Source organism: Procambarus clarkii, chromosome 73 (genome assembly GCF_040958095.1).
Source record: "Procambarus clarkii isolate CNS0578487 chromosome 73, FALCON_Pclarkii_2.0, whole genome shotgun sequence".
In the NCBI taxonomy this organism is placed as follows: Eukaryota; Metazoa; Arthropoda; class Malacostraca; order Decapoda; family Cambaridae; genus Procambarus; species Procambarus clarkii.
Genome location: NC_091222.1, coordinates 26,297,636 through 26,315,911, shown reverse-complemented (window position 1 = coordinate 26,315,911; position 18,276 = coordinate 26,297,636). Strand labels below are relative to the sequence as shown.

Here is an 18,276-nt window from a genome sequence, read left to right as displayed (position 1 = left end):
TGACCTGGGTCAAATGACTGACATGTTCTGTCCGTTGCGGATAATTAGTTAATAAACACCTGTGTTAATTGATAGTGACTTTGTTGAGTCTGTTCCATATTCAAGGATTATCCTTAAGTCCTTGAAACCTTGGGAGTCCTTAAGTTCTTGGGGGCCTGATAGTTCAGTGGACAGCGCTCGTAGTCCTGAGGTTCCGGGTTCGATCCCCGGTGTAGGAGGAAACAAGTGGACAGAGTTTCTGTCATCCTGATGCGCCTGTTCACCTAGCAGTAAATAGGTACCTGGGAGTTAGACAGCTGCTACGGGCTGCTTCCTGGGGGTGTGTAACAAAAAGGAGACCTGGTCGAGGACCGGGCCGCGGGGACGCTAAGCCCCGAAATCATCTCAAGATAACCTCTAGATAACCTCAAGATAACATACCTGCTGTTTAAACGACTCTAGCCATTCTAAACGACTCAACTAAGTTCAATTCTGCGTTCAATAACTCGAACGAATATTAAATATACTTCCTACCTGTGATATAATGTCATTTTGAATATAATGACAGATTTCCGTTTGACGATTTATAAGCTTTAAAATGAAGCTTATCTACGCCTAACCAGACAGCTTGAACCAGTGTTAATTACTCCGACATTTTAACCCTTTAGTTCAAGATTAATTTATGTATACTAATTTGCATATGACATTGAATTTTTTTACCCTGACAAAAATTTATTTTGTTATTGTGACAAGACGATAGACTTTGTTTTGACTTTTAGCCTCATAGATAAGACACTCGCTTGACTGATGAAGTCACTATAAGATAGCTTGATAATTTGACCCTTAACCCCTATTCTCATTAGTGTGTTTTTTGCTCCCCTGGTCCTTGCAGGCCTTTCAAATGTTTCCTTCTATTTGGGGTCAGGTTAGTGCTGTTAGTGTTATAGGTTAATGGCCCTGTAGGCCCTTGGCACTGCAGGCAGCTAGCCCTGTAGGCCCTTGGCACTGCAGGCAGCTGGCACTGTAGGCCCTTGACACTGCAGGCAGCTGGCCCTGTAGGCCCTTGGCACTGCAGGCAGCTGGCACTGCAGGCCCTTGGCACTGCAGGCAGCTGGCCCTGTAGGCCCTTGGCACTGCAGGCAGCTGGCCCTGTAGGCCCTTGGCACTGCAGGCAGCTGGCACTGTAGGCCCTTGACACTGCAGGCAGCTGGCCCTGTAGGCCCTTGGCACTGCAGGCAGCTGGCACTGCAGGCCCTTGGCACTGCAGGCAGCTGGCCCTGTAGGCCCTTGGCACTGCAGGCAGCTGGCCCTGTAGACCCTTGGCACTGCAGGCAGCTGGCCCTGTAGGCCCTTGGCACTGCAGGCAGCTGGCCCTGTAGGCCCTTGGCACTGCAGGCAGCTGGCCCTGTAGGCCCTTGGCACTGCAGGCAGCTGGCCCTGTAGGCCCTTGGCACTGCAGGCAGCTGGCACTGTAGGCCCTTGGCACTGCAAGCAGCTGGCCTTGTAGGCCCTTGGCACTGCAGGCCCTTGGCACTGCAGGCCTGTGGCACCAGTGCCAATATAGATGGTGCCAGTGTTGGAGAAGTTGTCGTGGTTAAAGTGTCGTCGCCTTGGAGAGTTGGCACCCTTCAGGCACTGATGAGTGCCACTGGGCCTTGAGGTACTGATTATGAGTGCCACTGTACCAGAGGCACTGATTATGAGTGCCACTGGGATCTTGATGCACTAATAATGAGTGCCACTGGGCCTTGAGGTACTAATAATGAGTGCCACTGGACCTTGAGGCACTGATTGAGTGCCACTGGGCCTTGAGGCACTAATAATGAGTGCCACTGGGCCTTGAGGCACTAATAATGAGTGCCACTGGGCCTTGAGGCACTAATAATGAGTGCCACTGGACCAGAGGCACTAATAATGAGTGCCACTGGGCCTTGAGGCACTAATAATGAGTGCCACTGGGCCTTGAGGCACTAATGAGTGCCACTGGACCAGAGGCACTAATAATGAGTGCCACTGGACCCTGAGGCACTAATAATGAGTGCCAGTCACTCGGGCAACGACATCTTAACTACCTAATCTAAACTATGCCATTTAGAATGCCATTCTTGGGAGCAAGACGGATCTATGCCTCACCAATTTCAGAATTTGCATTCGTCAATTGCATATTATAGCAACGAGTCATTATAGCCGAGAATCCTATTATAATACAACAGACAGCTGGAACATCAGAGCTCTGTAGGCATAGACCCATCTAGCTCTCAAACCTCAAGGCATGGAGCATTTTATTTTTAATGTGAATTATATTTTTAATGTGAATTTCTGCATGCGAATTTAATTTTAATTTTTTTTCAGATGTTCAGTTAAGCATTAGGCTTACCGATGTGTTGTAATGATGTGTTCAGGATATTTAAATGTTCAGACCACTATATATATATATATATATATATATATATATATATATATATATATATATATATATATATATATATATATATATATATATATATATATATATATATATATCGCATGTTATTAAGCATGATAACTGTATATACAACAGTAGACTATAGTGCCGTAGCATTCATGCTATATACATTACATTTGTGATATACTAATGTATATATATACATCTCTCGCATGCTCGCCGCAGACCCATCTTATGCCGCAATATATAAATTTTTTAATGCCGTATAATTGGTAATTTATGTGGAATAAACGTATCATTCTTTCTCATTATATTATGTCTTCCTGCAGGTGGACGAGAATTATATATTCTCTGTCTCTTTCCTGTGCTTAAACCGCCTTAGCTCCTCAGATTAACTGAGGGGAAAAGTTTTCAGATAATGCATTTAAAGTGGAGAGTCGGTTCTCTCTTGGTCGACCTCTCACAAGACCTTTTTTCCCCTCTATAAGGCCTCTTTTACCCTCTATAAGGCCTGTTTTTCCCTCTATCAGACCTCTTTTTCCCTCTATAAGGCCTGTTTTTCCCTCTATCAGACCTCTTTTTCCCTCTATAAGGCCTGTTTTTCCCTCTATCAGACCTCTTTTTCCTCTATAAGGCCTCTTTTTCCCTCTATAAGTCCTCTTTTTCCCTCTATAAGTCCTCTTTTTCCCTCTATAAGACCTTTTTCCCTCTATAAGACCTCTTTTTCCCTCTATAAGACCTCTTTTTCCCTCTATAAGACCTCTTTTTCCCTCTATAAGGCCTGTTTTTCCCTCTATAAGACCTCTTTTTCCCTCTATAAGACCTCTTTTCCCTCTATAAGACCTCTTTTTCCCTCTATAAGTCCTCTTTTTCCCTCTATAAGACCTCTTTTTCCCTCTATAAGACCTCTTTTTCCCTCTATAAGACCTCTTTTTCCCTCTATAAGACCTCTTTCCCCTCTATAAGACCTCTTTTTCCCTCTATTTTTTACGGTTAAAAGTGGGTGTTGTTTCAAGTGGGAAATGCATGGTGGATGCCGTACTCTTATGGGGTATATGTCGGGCGCACTTTCTTACAGTCAATATTGACTTATTAAATAAGTGCATATGTGACATACTAATTTATTGTGAATATTTTAGTTTACCTTGAAAAGCTTCATAGAAAACACCGACCTTACCTAACCTTCTTAGTATGTTAAGATAAGCATCTTATTGCTTCTTAGTTACAATTATTAATCTATTATAGGTATAGGTTAAGTAATAATTGAAATTACGAAGCAATTAGATGCTTATCTTAACATACTAAGAAGGTTAGGTAAGGTCGGTGTTTTCTATGAAGCTTTTCAAGATAAACTAAAATATTCACAATAAATTAGTATGTCACATATGCACTTATTTAATAAGTCAATATTGACTGTAAGGGCGAGAACGGGTTGTCTGCTGCTACCCTATTCTCTCGCTTCTCCTCTCTTCCTATTCCTTCCCTTCTCCAACGCATAGAAGCTCACTTAAACCGGTGAAAGGGGTTTAAGAATTGAGTTGACTGCGGTTGTCTGAAATTCTCTTCCTTTGCTACTCTGTTTTGGGTCTGTTTTGTTGATTTCTCTCTGCTTCTGTCCCTCTCTGTCTCTTCTCCTTCCCTTTCTGCCTCTTCCCTCTCTCTTCTCCGTCACACAGTTCTGTCCCATCTCTTCTGTTTATTTAATTTTAGGTCATTAAACACTGTTTAGTCTGTTCCTTCTTGAAGATTAGGAATAGAATTGGTCTTAATGCCTACCCTTGTGGAACCTAAGAATGTAGCCCCGTCCTCCTAAGGTCCCCACAACGTCGAAAAACTGACGTACTAACGTGGCCTTATCCTAACCTGCCAGAGGACCCACAACAGAAAACGGGACAGTATGTTACTTTCGTCAGCCGCTTCCAGTTTTCTAGTACGACGATTTTTTTTTGGGTCTTAGGTGACGCGTACGTGCGAAAAGCGACGTTTTGTTAGGAACGTCATACCGCTTTGGGATCTTTTGTCGTGTTCTGACTCTTTGGTTTCTGCTCCTTAGATGTTTCTTTAGCTACTTGAGTACCTTTCTCAGCCTGACTGATTTCTCCAGCAAAAAGAAACATGTGATTCTCTGTCTCCCTCTCTCTCTGTCTCTCTGTCTATGTCTCTCTGTCTCTGTCTCTCTCTCTGTCTCTGTCTCTGTCTCTGTCTCTCTCTGTCTCTGTCTCTGTCTCTCTCTGTCTCTCTCTCTCTCTGTCTCTCTCTCTCTCTCTCTCTCTCTCTCTCTCTCTCTCTCTCTCTCTCTCTCTCTCTCTCTCTCTCTCTCTCTCTCTCTCTCTCTATGTTTCTCTGTCTCTCTGTCTCTCTTTCTCTGTCTCTGTCTCTCTCTCTCTCTCTCTCTGTCTCTCTGTCTCTCTGTCTCTCTGTCTCTCTGTCTCTGTCTCTGTCTCTCTCTCTCTCTCTCTCTCTCTCTCTCTCTCTCTCTCTCTCTCTCTCTCTCTCTCTCTCTCTCTCTCTCTCTCTCTCTCTCTCTCTCTCTCTCTCTCCCTCTCTCCCTCTCCCTCACAAGTCAAGCCTGGCCTCGGGCCGCACTTGGGGAGTAGAAGATCTCCCAGAACCCCATCCAAGTACAATCCAGGTACGATACCTTGTCAAAAGCATTCTGGAACTCCAGAAATACGCAGGCCGACTGTTCTTCTCTGAACTGGCTTGTTTATGTCTCCCCGTGAGGCAATTAGCTCAATACAGCGCAATATCATTGGCCAATTAGTTCAGAGGTGAACGGTTTCGACTTAGCCTCGCCGAATCCTGGGTTCGAATCCCGGGCGGGGTCGAAACCGATTGGGCTTGTTTCTTATCATCTTTTCACGACCCTCAGTGTTTATTTAATATTAATATGTGAATTATCGGTCAAAATGTTGCGAATTTAAAAAAAAAATGCTAATCCCCCTCCCCCGTCCAATCCTATCCCAAATCCTTATCCAATCCTTATATGGCTTGGCGCTTCCCGCCCCCCCCCCTCCTTGATAGTCCCTTTCCCTTATCAGTTTCGCCGATTTGTGGGATACTATTTTGTATGTGGTGAACAATACACCACTTAAGTCAGTATCCTTGTTCAAGTTCTTTGGTCTTTGCGTGAAGTTACGTGTTGAATGTGGTTTGTGTTCAGTTGTTCAACGGTCGATTGTTCGCGCATATGAGAACAGGCATGCGAATCACACGCACGCATACACGCACGCACGCACACACACACACACACACACACACACACACACACACACACACACACACACACACACACACACACACACACACACACACAGTAGTGTGTGGACTGTGTGCCCAGAGCCCAGTAGGCTCAGGAATCTGTACACCAGTTGATTGACAATTGAGAGGCGGGACCAAAGAGCCAAAGCTCAACCCCCGCAAGCACAAATAGGTGAGTACAAATAGGTGAGTACACGTGTATGTATGTAGGGAATGATGTAGTTCCATTGTTAAAAGTCGCTCTTCTACACCACAAGAGGCATTCACCCACCACCACCATCAACCACCATCAACCACCCCATTCGTAACTGCAGATTGGCCAGCCCAAAGTGGTTCCCCCACCCCCCCTACTCCCTTGACACCTGCAGCCATCTTGCATTCCCCTTGACAGGTGGTTCTCTGCACCACCTGTATTGCAAATGATACCTGTTCACCCGATAACGGAAGCTGTCAACTCACCAAGAGACAGCTTGATATCTAGTCAATGCTTCGCCTTTTTTCCAATTTCACCTCCTTTTCTGGCGGGCTCTGTCTCTGTCTATCTGGCCTGTCTCTGTCTATCTGGCCTGTCTATCCACCTGTATCTCCTAGCCCTTGAGGGCTTCTCTCTCTCTCTCGCGCTTCTTCAATGTCTGTTGCTGTTGCACACGCGTGCATTGTTGCGTGTGTGTGTGTGTGTGTTCACCTAGTTGTGTTTGCGGGGGTTGAGCTTTGCTCTTTCGGCCCGCCTCTCAACTGTCACACACTCCCAACTGCGTGAGGGGTGCGTGCGTGTGCGTGTGTGTGTGTTTGTGTTTGCGTGCGTGCGTGCATCTCCAGCTTCCACCTAAGGCATCTTTTAATATTTGTTTACCTGGAAGTTGTAGAATAATATATAATTATCTACTATATCTATATTTATCTACTTTATCTACTCCTCTCGTCGTGTAGACTATTAAAATATTGTTTCTCATCACACAGCTGTCCAAAGTCTGTTTTGAAAGGTCGTTTCCGCCTATTCCCCATCTTTTCCATTTTTTTTATTTGTTCCATAGGTTAGGGTTCCCTGCTGGCGATGCACATTGCAGGACTGGTCTCACGTAGGTTGTGTTTTAAGTTCTGATGGATGGTGTCGATCTGTTGGCTCTAGGACCCGCCTTTTTAACTTACGGTTGTGCATTGTACTTAATCCCAATCTATTTTCTTATCATATGTATTATATATATGTATTTCTAAGACACATACATATCCCCAGGAAGCAGCTCGTGGCAGCTGTCTAACTCCCAGGTACCTATTTACTGCTAGGTGAATAGGGGAATGAAGGGAAAGGAACTGTCCATTTGTTTCTGCTTAACCCGGGGAATCGAACCCGGACCCGTTAGGATCACGCTGAGGGGGGGTGTGTTCCCCCCCTAAATACATACCCCCCCCCCTGTTTATCGCCCCCTCCCTCCCCTCCCTCTCTTCCCCTTTTGCGTGTCTCATATTAATCATTTTTTCCTCTTCCTCCCTTCTTTATCCTCGTCTACTTATGTCCTGTTTCTCTCTGTTTACCTGCGCTAATTACTGTTTCTCACCTTTAGTCATTTTTGTTGTTTCTCTGCCTTTGTTATTCTTCTGGGCCCCTTCCTCTTATCTGCTTTGCTTATTTTCATCTCCCTCTGTTCCTCTGTTCTGGTTTGTGGAGGTTTATGTGTGTTTATCCACTTGTTATCTGTTTTTTATCTTTGTCTCTCCTGTTTCTCTGTCTCTCTCTCTCTCTGTCTCTGTCTCTCTCTGTCTGTCTCTCTCTGTCTCTCTCTCTGTCTCTGTCTCTCTCTGTCTGTCTGTCTCTGTCTGTCTCTCTCTGTCTTTCTCTCTGTCTCTGTCTCTCTCTGTCTGTCTCTCTCTGTCTCTCTCTGTCTCTGTCTCTCTCTGTCTGTCTGTCTCTGTCTGTCTCTCTGTCTTTCTCTCTGTCTCTGTCTCTCTCTGTCTGTCTGTCTCTGTCTGTCTCTCTCTGTCTCTCTCTCTGTCTCTGTCTCTCTCTGTCTGTCTGTCTCTGTCTCTCTCTCTGTCTCTAGTTCACTTGTTTGCTGTCTCTCTCTGTCTCTTCTCTCTCTCTCTCTCTCTCTCTCTCTCTCTCTCTCTCTCTCTCTCTCTCTCTCTCTCTCTCTCTCTCTCTCTCTCTCTCTCTCTCTCTCTCTCTCTCTCTCTCTCTCTCTGCAGACAATTACTTGAACGCCTCACGCCCCACCTCAAGTCATCCTCCAAGTATCTCACCTCATTCATAGCTGACCACTAACAACCTCCTCCTCCCCCCTACCACCACACTCGTGGCCTTGACAAGGGCCTTCCCAGCCCTTTCCAAGAGTGCTTAGACACCTTTAATGATCTTCTCTATCTTATTCCTTATCTTTACTCATCGTCTCCTTATCTTCACACTCGCCCTACATGATCTCTGCTCCTCCAGGAAGACGCGAAATATCTCTAAGCTACGGGAGAACTTGGCCCTTTCCAAGGCCAAGTTCCAGAGGCCAAGTTCCTCCATCTTGAAATATCCCTAAACTGCAGGAGAACTTGGCCCTTTAAGGCCAAGTTCCTCCATCTTAAAATATCCCTAAACTGCAGGAGAACTTGGCCCTTAAGACCAAGTTCCTCCATCTTAAAATATCCCTAAACTGCAGGAGAACTTGGCCCTTAAGGTCAAGTTCCTCCATCTTAAAATATCCCTAAACTGCAGGAGAACTTGGGCTTTAAGACCAAGCTACACTGTCTTAAGAAAATCACTAGGTCCCTACCCTCTTCCAATTCACCCACAGGCTCCCTATAAGCCTACAAAAGTCCCCCTTATAGGCTCCCCAGCGTCCCCCCTCTGCCCCCCTAAGCCCCAACCCTCCGTAGCGTAGTCGCCTTCGTTCCAGCTCCTTTAGTTACCCCGAGCCCTCTCCCCCTTGGGCGGACACATCTATGCAAATACGATGGCTGGCCCAGTTTTCTCTAATGGCAGACGACCTAAGCCTTTAAATCGTGAGGGAAAAGACGTAGGAGGGAGGGGGAGATGGTAGGAAGAGAGTAGAGGGAGAGAGATAGAGGGAGGGAGAGAGATAGAGGGAGGGAAAGAGAGAGAGAGAGATAGAGGGAGGGAGAGAGATAAAGGGAGGGAAAGAGAGAGAGAGAGATTTCGTGGAACACAGAAATGACTGGAAGGTTAAATGGATATCATTGTCTACTAACCTCCCCTTAGAACACACACACAAACGCCCCCTTAACTTCCCCTTAACACACACGCCCCTTTTGTGACCCCTTAACACCCCCCCCCCCTCTTGTCCCTTAACACTCCAGGGGGTTTAGGCAATTAAAGGAACTAGCAATTTTCTGCGTTTCAGTTTGAAACCCAAAAATGGGTTCCTTGTGTGAGTTTAAGGTGAGATTTTGGCTATTTGGGGACGATTGATTAACAATCAGTCGGGTTTAAGATGTTGAGAGATGGGTGGAGTGGGTGTAGTGTTCTTGAGGGTGGGGTGGTGGGCGGGGGGGGGTGGTTGAAGTGGAGAAGGTGGTGCAGGCTGATTGCTGGGTGGAGGTATGGTGGAGTTGAATATTGAGGTTTAGAAGAATTGCGAAGTGGAAAAGTTGTTGAAAAATGTTTTGGGAGAAAGAGAGAGAGAGACAGAGAGAGAGGACACACTCACACACACACACACACACACACACACACACACACACACACACACACACACACACACACACACACACACACACACACACACACACAGACATTAGGCATTAGGCATTAGGCAGTGATGTGGTGGAGGCTGACTCCATACACAGTTTCAAGTGTAGATATGATAGAGCCCAATAGGCTCAGGAACCTGTACACCAGTTGATTGACAGTTGAGAGGCGGGACCAAAGAGCCAGAGCTCAACCCCCGCAAGCACAAATAGATGAATACACACACACACACACATTTTAAAGCAGAAAAAACCTCAAAATATTGCAGCTTTCAATCATTAAACAATAAAAAAATCGCAAGCATCTAGGTTACCAATAATGATTTCAACTCCTTTTCCCAACGACAGACGTTTGAGACGCTCGTTATAAACGTCTTCCGAGACGTCCAAGGAGACGTCAGTCAACGCAATCAGCAAACACAAAAACAGGCTTGAGACCGTCTTGTTTAATAGCCTTCGTTTGTCTTGAATTGTCTCTCTTTCTTGGGATCCAATCGTGTAGAAACTCTTAAGTAATAGGACTCGATCCCATCCCCATGTTTCTCCTGTCTAACGGAAGCGCGTTCTCACAACATCAGTAAAATGAGGTGCTGAATTGCCCGAGTCTGAAAACTGAGGACCTAAAACAGAAAACGGGTTATCACATCAATTTCTATTAAAACAGGATCGTATCTGATTGGCTGTTCCTTTTCGCTGTGATGTGGGAAGTGTTGCTTGTTCCGTCACTGTTTTCTGAGGTCTATTATACCCCTCTCACTGTCTATTCTGGTGATAGACAGGATAGACAGTGACAGGAAACGCTGACTTTCCGCCTATTAGCACGTCGCATTTTGACGCATGCGTCACCTAAGGCCCAAAAAAAATCGTCGTAATAGAAAATGGAAGCGGTTGGCGAAAGTGACGTACTGTCCTCGTTTTCTGTTTTAGGTCCTCTGGCAGGTTAGGATAAGGGCACTTTAGTACGTCAGTTTCTGGACGTTGGGCGACCTTGGGGTGGACAGGATGGATTACTGTCTCACTGTCAGTGGGAATACTACACCTTACTGTCAATATGTGTGCCGCTGTATCCGTCAAGCCGTCAAGTCGCTGTATTTCTAGCCTGTCAAGCCTGTCAAACTGTTCTCTCTAGCCTGTCACGCTGTCCTCTAGCCTGTCAAGCCGTCCTCTCTAGCCTGTCAAGGTGTCCTTTCTCGCCTTTCTAACCTGTCAAGCTGTCCTTTCTCGCCTTTCTAGCCTGTCAAGCTGTCCTCTCTAGTCTGTCAAGCTGTCCTTTCTAGCCTGCCTAGCCTGTCAAGCTGTCCTCTCTAGTCTGTCAAGCTGTCCTTTCTAGCCTGTCAAGCCGTCCTCTAGCCTGTCAAGCCGTCCTGTCTAGCCTGTCAAGCCGTCCTGTCTAGCCTGTCAAGCCTGTCAAGCCGTCCTCTCAAATAAGACATCGTATTTTGACGTATTAATTCATTGCGGACAAAAAATAATGTTCTAACATTCACAGCGGTTCGCAAAAATGAGGTTAAGTTCCGTTTTCTATGTCTGGGTCTTTGGTTAGGTTAGGGTCGGGCAATTTAGTACATCAATATAGTGACGTTCTGGAGGACTGGCTATTGAATGAGCGTGTGTGTGTGTGTGTGTGTGTGTAGGAGTATATTAGAGTGCAAAATGAGTCTTTTCATGTGCAAATTTGTAATTTGTATGCAAGGAAGTGAAATATTTCTATTGCACGCCCTGCAAGTAACGCGGAATCCTCGTGTGTGCGTGCGTGCGTGCGTGTGTGCGTGTGTGTGTGTGTGCGTGCGTGTGCGCGTGCGTGTGTGTGTGTGTGTGTGTGTGTGTGTGTGTGTGTGTGTGTGTGTGTGTGTGTGCGTGTGTGTGTGTGTGTGTGTGCGTGCGTGTGCGCGTGCGTGTGTGTGTGTGTGTGTGTGTGTGTGTGTGTGTGTGTGTGTGTGTACTCGCCCAGTTGTACTCACCTAGTTGTGCTTGCGGGGGTTGAGCTCTGGCTCTTTGGTCCCGCCTCTCAACTGTCAATCAACTGGTGTACAGGTTCCTGAGCCTATTGGGCTCTATCATATCTACACTTGAAACTGTGTATGGAGTCAGCCTCCACCACATCACTGCCTAATGCATTCCATTTGTTAACTACTCTGACACTGAAAAAGTTCTTTCTAACGTCTCTGTGGCTCATTTGGGTACTAAGTTTCCACCTGTGTCCCCTTGTTCTTGTCCCACCCGTGTTAAATAGTTTGTCCCACCCTGTCAATTCCCCTGAGAATTTTGTAGGTGGTTATCATGTCTCCCCTTACTCCTCTGTCATCCAGGGACGTGAGGTTTCTCTCTCTTAGCCTTTCCTCGTAGCTCATACCTTTCAGTTCCGGGACGAGTCTGGTGGCATCTGAATATTTTCTAACTTTGTCTTGTGTTTAATTAGGACTCCAGGCTGGAGCTGCATACTCCAGGATTGGTCTGACATAAGTGGTATACAGGGTTCTGAACGATTTCTTACACAAGTTTCTAAAGGCAGTTCTTATGTTGGCCAATCTAGCATATGCCGCTGATGATATCCTTTTGATGTGGACCTCTGGGGACAGAAGCGTGTGTGCGCATGTGACATAAAGGTAAAATTTGAATAACACAGTTACTCTATCCTCCATCCCAAACACACACACACACACACACACACACGCACACACACACACACACACACACCCGCAAACACAACTAGGTGAGTACAGCTGATTGACAGTTGAGAGGCGGGACCAAAGAGCCAAAGCTCAACCCCGTAAGCACAATTAGGCAAGTACAATTAGTTAAGTACACACACACACACACACAAAAAGTAGTTAGTAAACAGTTGATTGCCAGTTGAGAGGCGGGCCGAAAGAGCAGAGCTCAACCCCCGCAAACACAACTAGGTGAATACAACTAGGTGAATACACACTCAAGCGACAAAGAAAGAACTCAATAAGATGCCGAAAGAAACCAGTTCGTCTAGCAAAAGGCATCTTTCATGGAGTAACAAATCACAGCGCGGTGACACTCTTCTCAACTCATCAAAAAGAATTTGGATGTCTGAGCTCAAAAGACGAGAGCACTTTATCATTCAAGTTTGTCTTTTATCTTGAAGCAATCGCTTAAAGGAATTCCAATTATGAAAAATAGCGAGAGGCTGTGGGCAAGCTTAGAAGTGCCGGAGGAGGTTTTGGCGGGCGAACGTTTTTGGCGGGAAGCGGAAGTGGCGTTTTTGGCGGGAAGCGGAAGTGACGTTTTTGGCGGGAAACGGAAGTGACGTTTTTGGCGGGAAGTGGAAGGTGTGTTTTTGGCGGGAAGCGGAAGGTGTGTTTTTGGCGGGAAGCGGAAGGTGTGTTTTTGGCGGGAAGCGGAAGTGGTGTTTTTGGCGGGAAGCGGAAGTGACGTTTTTGGCGGGAAGCGGAAGTGGTGTTTTTGGCGGGAAGCGGAAGTGACGTTTTTGGCGGGAAACGGAAGTGACGTTTTTGGCGGGAAGCGGAAGTGACTGTTTTGGCGGGAAACGGAAGTGACGTTTTTGGCGGGAAGCGGAAGTGGCGTTTTTGGCGGGAAACGGAAGGGACGTTTTGGCGGGAAAACGGGAATGGCGTTTTGACGCGCGAGCTTTTTGGCGCGAAAGTTAACGGGCGTTCTGCCGTCATAGTGACCACATGTACGGGTCAATATATGGTCAAGACCACATCTTGACCACATCTTTGACAGTATTGACCAATCATGCAATAATTTACACACACAGAACCTGCACAGTGAGAGACAAGGACACTGTTTTGCGTTTGGAGTTTCTCTCATGTACTATTAAAAAAGTACTTTTTAACTAAATGCATTAGAAATGAATCAATAAAAGTACAAATCGTTATAAATATGTCATGTTTAACTGAATTTTAAGTATTTTTTAAAAGCTCTCACAATTAGTTTTCGAAAAACCTCAATTTTCAGAAAAAAATAATAATAAAAATATGGATATTTATCATGAAATTCCAAAATTCGATTTTTAATTTTTGTTTTCTATATATGTTTCATATTTTCTATATAATATTTTGTAATTGATTTATAACGAAGTGAAATATAACTGAAAAAGTTAGAATATATTGAAATAAGACTATTAAAATGTTAAATAAAATTATTAATATTAAAATATTAAATAAAATTATTAATATTAAAATATTAAAAATTAATATTATTAAAAAAACAAAACACTTAATTCAGTAGACAGTAGTATTGAATGACTAAAGTGAATAATAGATGAATGATTGCAAGAGAATGATAGCGGTATTAATGAGTCCAAGAGAATGATAGCAGTATTAAACGAGTCCAAGAGAATGATAGTGGTATTAAATGAGTCCAAGAGAATGATAGCGGTATTAAACGAGTCCAAGAGAATGATAGCGGTATTGAATGAGTCCAAGAGAATGATAGCGGTATTAAATGAGTCCAAGAGAATGATAGCGGTATTAAATGAGTCCAAGAGAATGATAGCGGTATTAAATGAGTCCAAGAGAATGATAGCGGTATTAAATGAGTCCAAGAGAATGATAGCGGTATTAAATGAGTCCAAGAGAATGATAGCAGTATTGAAAGAAACCTGTGGAGAAAGTTAGCCGAAGTGAATGACGGACATCATTTTCTGATCATTTCTTTCATTTCTATCAATATATCGATCGTGTGAGTGAAAATAGTGTCAAGTTTTGCGCTGAAAAAAGTGATGCGGGGAATTTTGTCTCTACCTGGGGAGAATTCTGCGCTAAATTCCCCTCATTCCGGGAGAATTTTTATTTTTTTTTCTATTTTTTGACAGGCAATGCAAATCTGTTAACAGAGTTCGATATCGTCAAATGATATCTATGCTATATTAGCCTGGAGATACTTTTGATGGATAGAACTCAAAATTCAGACCAAATAACTCTGATTTTTGGAAAGCAATTTTCGCTGTTTTTAAAGTTCGTGGTAATTAATTTTCGTGATTCGATGCTATGCTGTCAATTAGATTAGTAAGGAGGTGCGTATGAAATTATGATTTGATAATCTTGATGATTTTGAGGATTGGGCGTCGTTCCGTATACTCAAACGTCACTTGACGCAATGAAAGAATTGATGAAAGGAAAGAAAAATGCTAAATGAAAGCACAGTATTACCAACTCAACAATTGAGCTCCCCCTTCACTGCCTGTTCCCTACACCAACAGTTTAATTAAATGACAACATACAGTATCATGCTGCAAATTATTAAATCCTGTTGATTCTGAAACTACTTGTAACTTGTATTAATACATGCATGTATAATTACATGTGTGTATACATAGGAGGGTTTCTAGATGATTATTGAACCAAACTGTTTCATGTGTGTTATCAGAGATGTGCTTGCATGCATACAGCCATACATAGGGAAGAGACGACGGGTGGATACATATGTGTATGTATGGCCAGTGTGTGTGTGTCAAAAAACGCCATTTCTTTAATCTGAACTCGTGGAATTCTGTTCTAATTATTGGTAATTAAAGCATTTCTCTCTTTTCTACTTTGTTATTTATTCAATATTTCTTAATTTGTTATGTATCTTAGTGCTGGGGTCTCTCTCTCTCTCTTTCTCTTCCTCTCTCTCTGTCTCTGTCTCTGTCTGTCTCTGTCTCTCTCTCTCTCTCTCTCTCTCTCTCTCTCTCTCTCTCTCTCTCTCTCTCTCTCTCTCTCTCTCTCTCTCTCTCTCTCTCTCTCTCTCTTTCTCTTCCTCTCTCTCTGTCTCTGTCTTTGTCTCTCTCTGTCTCTGTCTCTCTCTCTCTCTCTGTCTCTCTCTCTCTCTCTCTCTCTCTCTCTCTCTCTCTCTCTCTCTCTCTCTCTCTCTCTCTCTCTCTCTCTCTCTCTCTCTCTCTCTCTCTCTCCTTTCTTTCACGTGTCGTTTTGAACCCTCTCCACACCCTTATATCTCTTCCCTCACTTATCCCCCTCTCTCTCTCCCCCCTCCTTTCTCTCCCTCCACCCCCCCCTCCCCCCTCACCCCCCCAAAGAACGCCTTTTTCAACTGCATAAACTGCCGTCAATAGTGAGAGAAGGGAACTTTTGCAGGCCAGAGATTGAAGCCTCAAATTCAATATTTAGGTCTTGAAGTGTGTTTTCTGCCACAGATGGATAGAATTAAAAAAGTTTGAAAAAGTTGTATCGACTGTCACAGCGTCTTGAAGGCTGTGCAGGTGGGGGGGGGGATTGTGGTTGGTGGGGGGGTAGTGGTTGGTGATTGTGGTGATTAAGGAGGTGTTGGTGTTGTGATGGCGGCAATGTTTGTTGATAGATGTGAAGATGGTGGTGGTGATAGTGGTTGATAATAGTCATAGCCAACGATGGTGGTTCGACTGGTAGTGAAGAATTAACACCAGAGTCGATGGATTAGAGCCATAAGGACAGGTGAAACCCACTATTTAACCTGTGTATATATATATATATATATATATATATATATATATATATATATATATATATATATATATATATATATATATATATATATATATATTATATATATATATATACATATATATATATATATATATATATATATATATATATATATATATATATATATATATAGATATAGATATATCACTCCTGAAGATGTATTAATATACGAAAGTACTTAAGGAAATTCCTGTTTCAATTTTCCTCCGTGGTCTGACACTGTTACATTTTTAATCACGTGTTTATTTTCGTGATATATATATATATATATATATATATATATATATATATATATATATATATATATATATATATATATATATATATATATATAAGAAAGAGACAGATGAGCATTATTTTTCATAGGGTTAACTCTTAATTCAATTTCCCCTAACTTAATTATATTTATTTCATTATCCATGCTAAAGTGACATATTTTTCACGGTAGAAGGCATCGGAAAACGACCCTTAGAGCCTTCGACAATAGAGTTGAAAATCCGCTGTCCCTTACCGGCTGTGGGGGGGGGGGGAAAGATAAAAAGAATATCTTCTTCCTGACTCAAAGGCAAAAAGTTTCAACGAAATATTCAAATCGAAAAAATTATTGTAATTCCTTCCGAGCGTTCGATCCTACGCTTAAAAAGCCTCTTGCACAAAAGTTTATTAATTAAGATTTAATTGGGTTCATTTGATTTTGGCATTAATGAAATAAAAAACTTTTGTGTTTATGGATGAGTATAGGTGAGACAGAGCCCCCCCACCCCGCCCCCCCCCTAGCACATGGATGCGGCCATGGGAACAAACAAACAAACAAATTGCATTGTTTATAAAGTGGTTCTGTGATTGGTGGTCCTTATAGAGAGGCTCCGCGTTGGTAAAAGTTGATAATGAGTCTTAATAACGGGGTAATGCACAACCGTAGAAGTCTTCAAGAGAAAACTATTTTTCTTGCGAGGAGTGCCGGACCAACCGGGCTGTGGTGGGTATGTGGGCCTGCGGGCCGCTCCAAGCAACAGCCTGGTGGACCAAACTCTCACAAGTCAAGCCTGGCCTGCGGGCCGCTCCAAGCAACAGCCTGGTGGACCAAACTCTCACAAGTCAAGCCTGGCCTGCGGGCCGCCCCAAGCAACAGCCTGGTGGACCAAACTCTCACAAGTCAAGCCTGGCCTGCGGGCCGCTCCAAGCAACAGCCTGGTGGACCAAGCTCTCACAAGTCAAGCCTGGCCTCGGGCCGCTCCAAGCAACAGCCTGGTGGACCAAACTCTCACAAGTCAAGCCTGGCCTGCGGGCCGCTCCAAGCAACAGCCTGGTGGACCAAACTCTCACAAGTCAAGCCTGGCCTCGGGCCACTCCAAGCAACAGCCTGGTGGACCAAACTCTCACAAGTCAAGCCTGGCCTCGGGCCACTCCAAGCAACAGCCTGGTGGACCAAACTCTCACAAGTCAAGCCTGGTCTGCGGGCCGCTCCAAGCAACAACTCCATATCTGACATGTGTTGTACATATCAGATATGGAGCCAGGCTTGGAGGGAGGCTCGAACTTACGTGACACGTGTTTGAAAACTGTTAATCCCATATTTCAGTCAAGTATTTCTTCCTCCTTCCCTACCTATCTATCTCCCTTCCTTTCATTTCCTTCCTACATCCCTTCCCTACTTTCTCCTATTTTTCTCTCCCTCTCACCCTCCATTTCTCCCTACCTTCCTCTTTCCTCACCTCTCTTCTCTCTTTAATTCTCTATTTCCTCCTGATCCACTCCCCTCTCCCAATCCTCTCCCAATCCTCCCCCATTCCCCAAGCAGTGAATCAGTAATTAGAGTTAATCACAATAGTTTACAATTGCTGGCAGAATATATCACAACTAACTACGCCTCGATAGATATGTTAATTTGCCAGAAAAGTGGCGATAGATTTTGTTCACTTTGTGTGGCGCGAAAGATAAAAACTCACACCCCTGGAAGTGACTCGAACCCATGCTGCCAGGAGCACTCTGCAACTGGTGTACTGGACACCTTCATCACTCGACCATCACGACCGGACAAAAGGAAGTGATTGCCGGAGCTATTTGAACCACTTCCCCGCCGGCATTCGGATGGTAATCTTGGGCATAGCATTTTATCAAATCACAACATTCTTTGGGGCACACGTGAGGAAAACACGTGTGTTCCTCACGTGTTCTACAGCCGGAGTGGATTAAGGCGTCCTGTAGATACCAGTTGCGTTGCTCCTGGGAGTATGGGTTCGAGTCACTTCTGGGGTGTGAGTTTTCAGTCTATATATATATATATATATATATATATATATATATATATATATATATATATATATATATATACGTACGTAGTAATTACGTTTAATTAACGGAATATTCCCGCTGCACTCAACCCTGATTGGCTAATTGATTCCTGATTGGTTGTATAGTTTGAACAAATGTGGGTTTACCCCTGATTGGTCAGACACCATT

At 44.1% G+C, this 18,276-nt stretch overlaps 1 protein-coding gene across 5 annotated transcripts in view; it reads left to right on the top strand.

Moving 5' to 3' along the window:
- The first annotated feature begins 870 nt into the window (after nucleotides 1-870).
- The window catches only part of dati (datilografo), a 140,713-nt gene continuing 123,307 nt past the window's right edge, over nucleotides 871-18,276 (top strand). For all 5 annotated transcript variants that reach the window (XR_011224511.1, XR_011224510.1, XR_011224512.1 and 2 more), the window contains exon 1: nucleotides 871-904. Coding sequence is in view for 2 of the 5 variants with exons in the window: in XM_069312730.1 (XP_069168831.1) it covers nucleotides 881-904 (24 nt within the window). In the remaining 3 variants the exon portion in view is untranslated. The remainder of the gene's footprint in view (nucleotides 905-18,276) is intronic.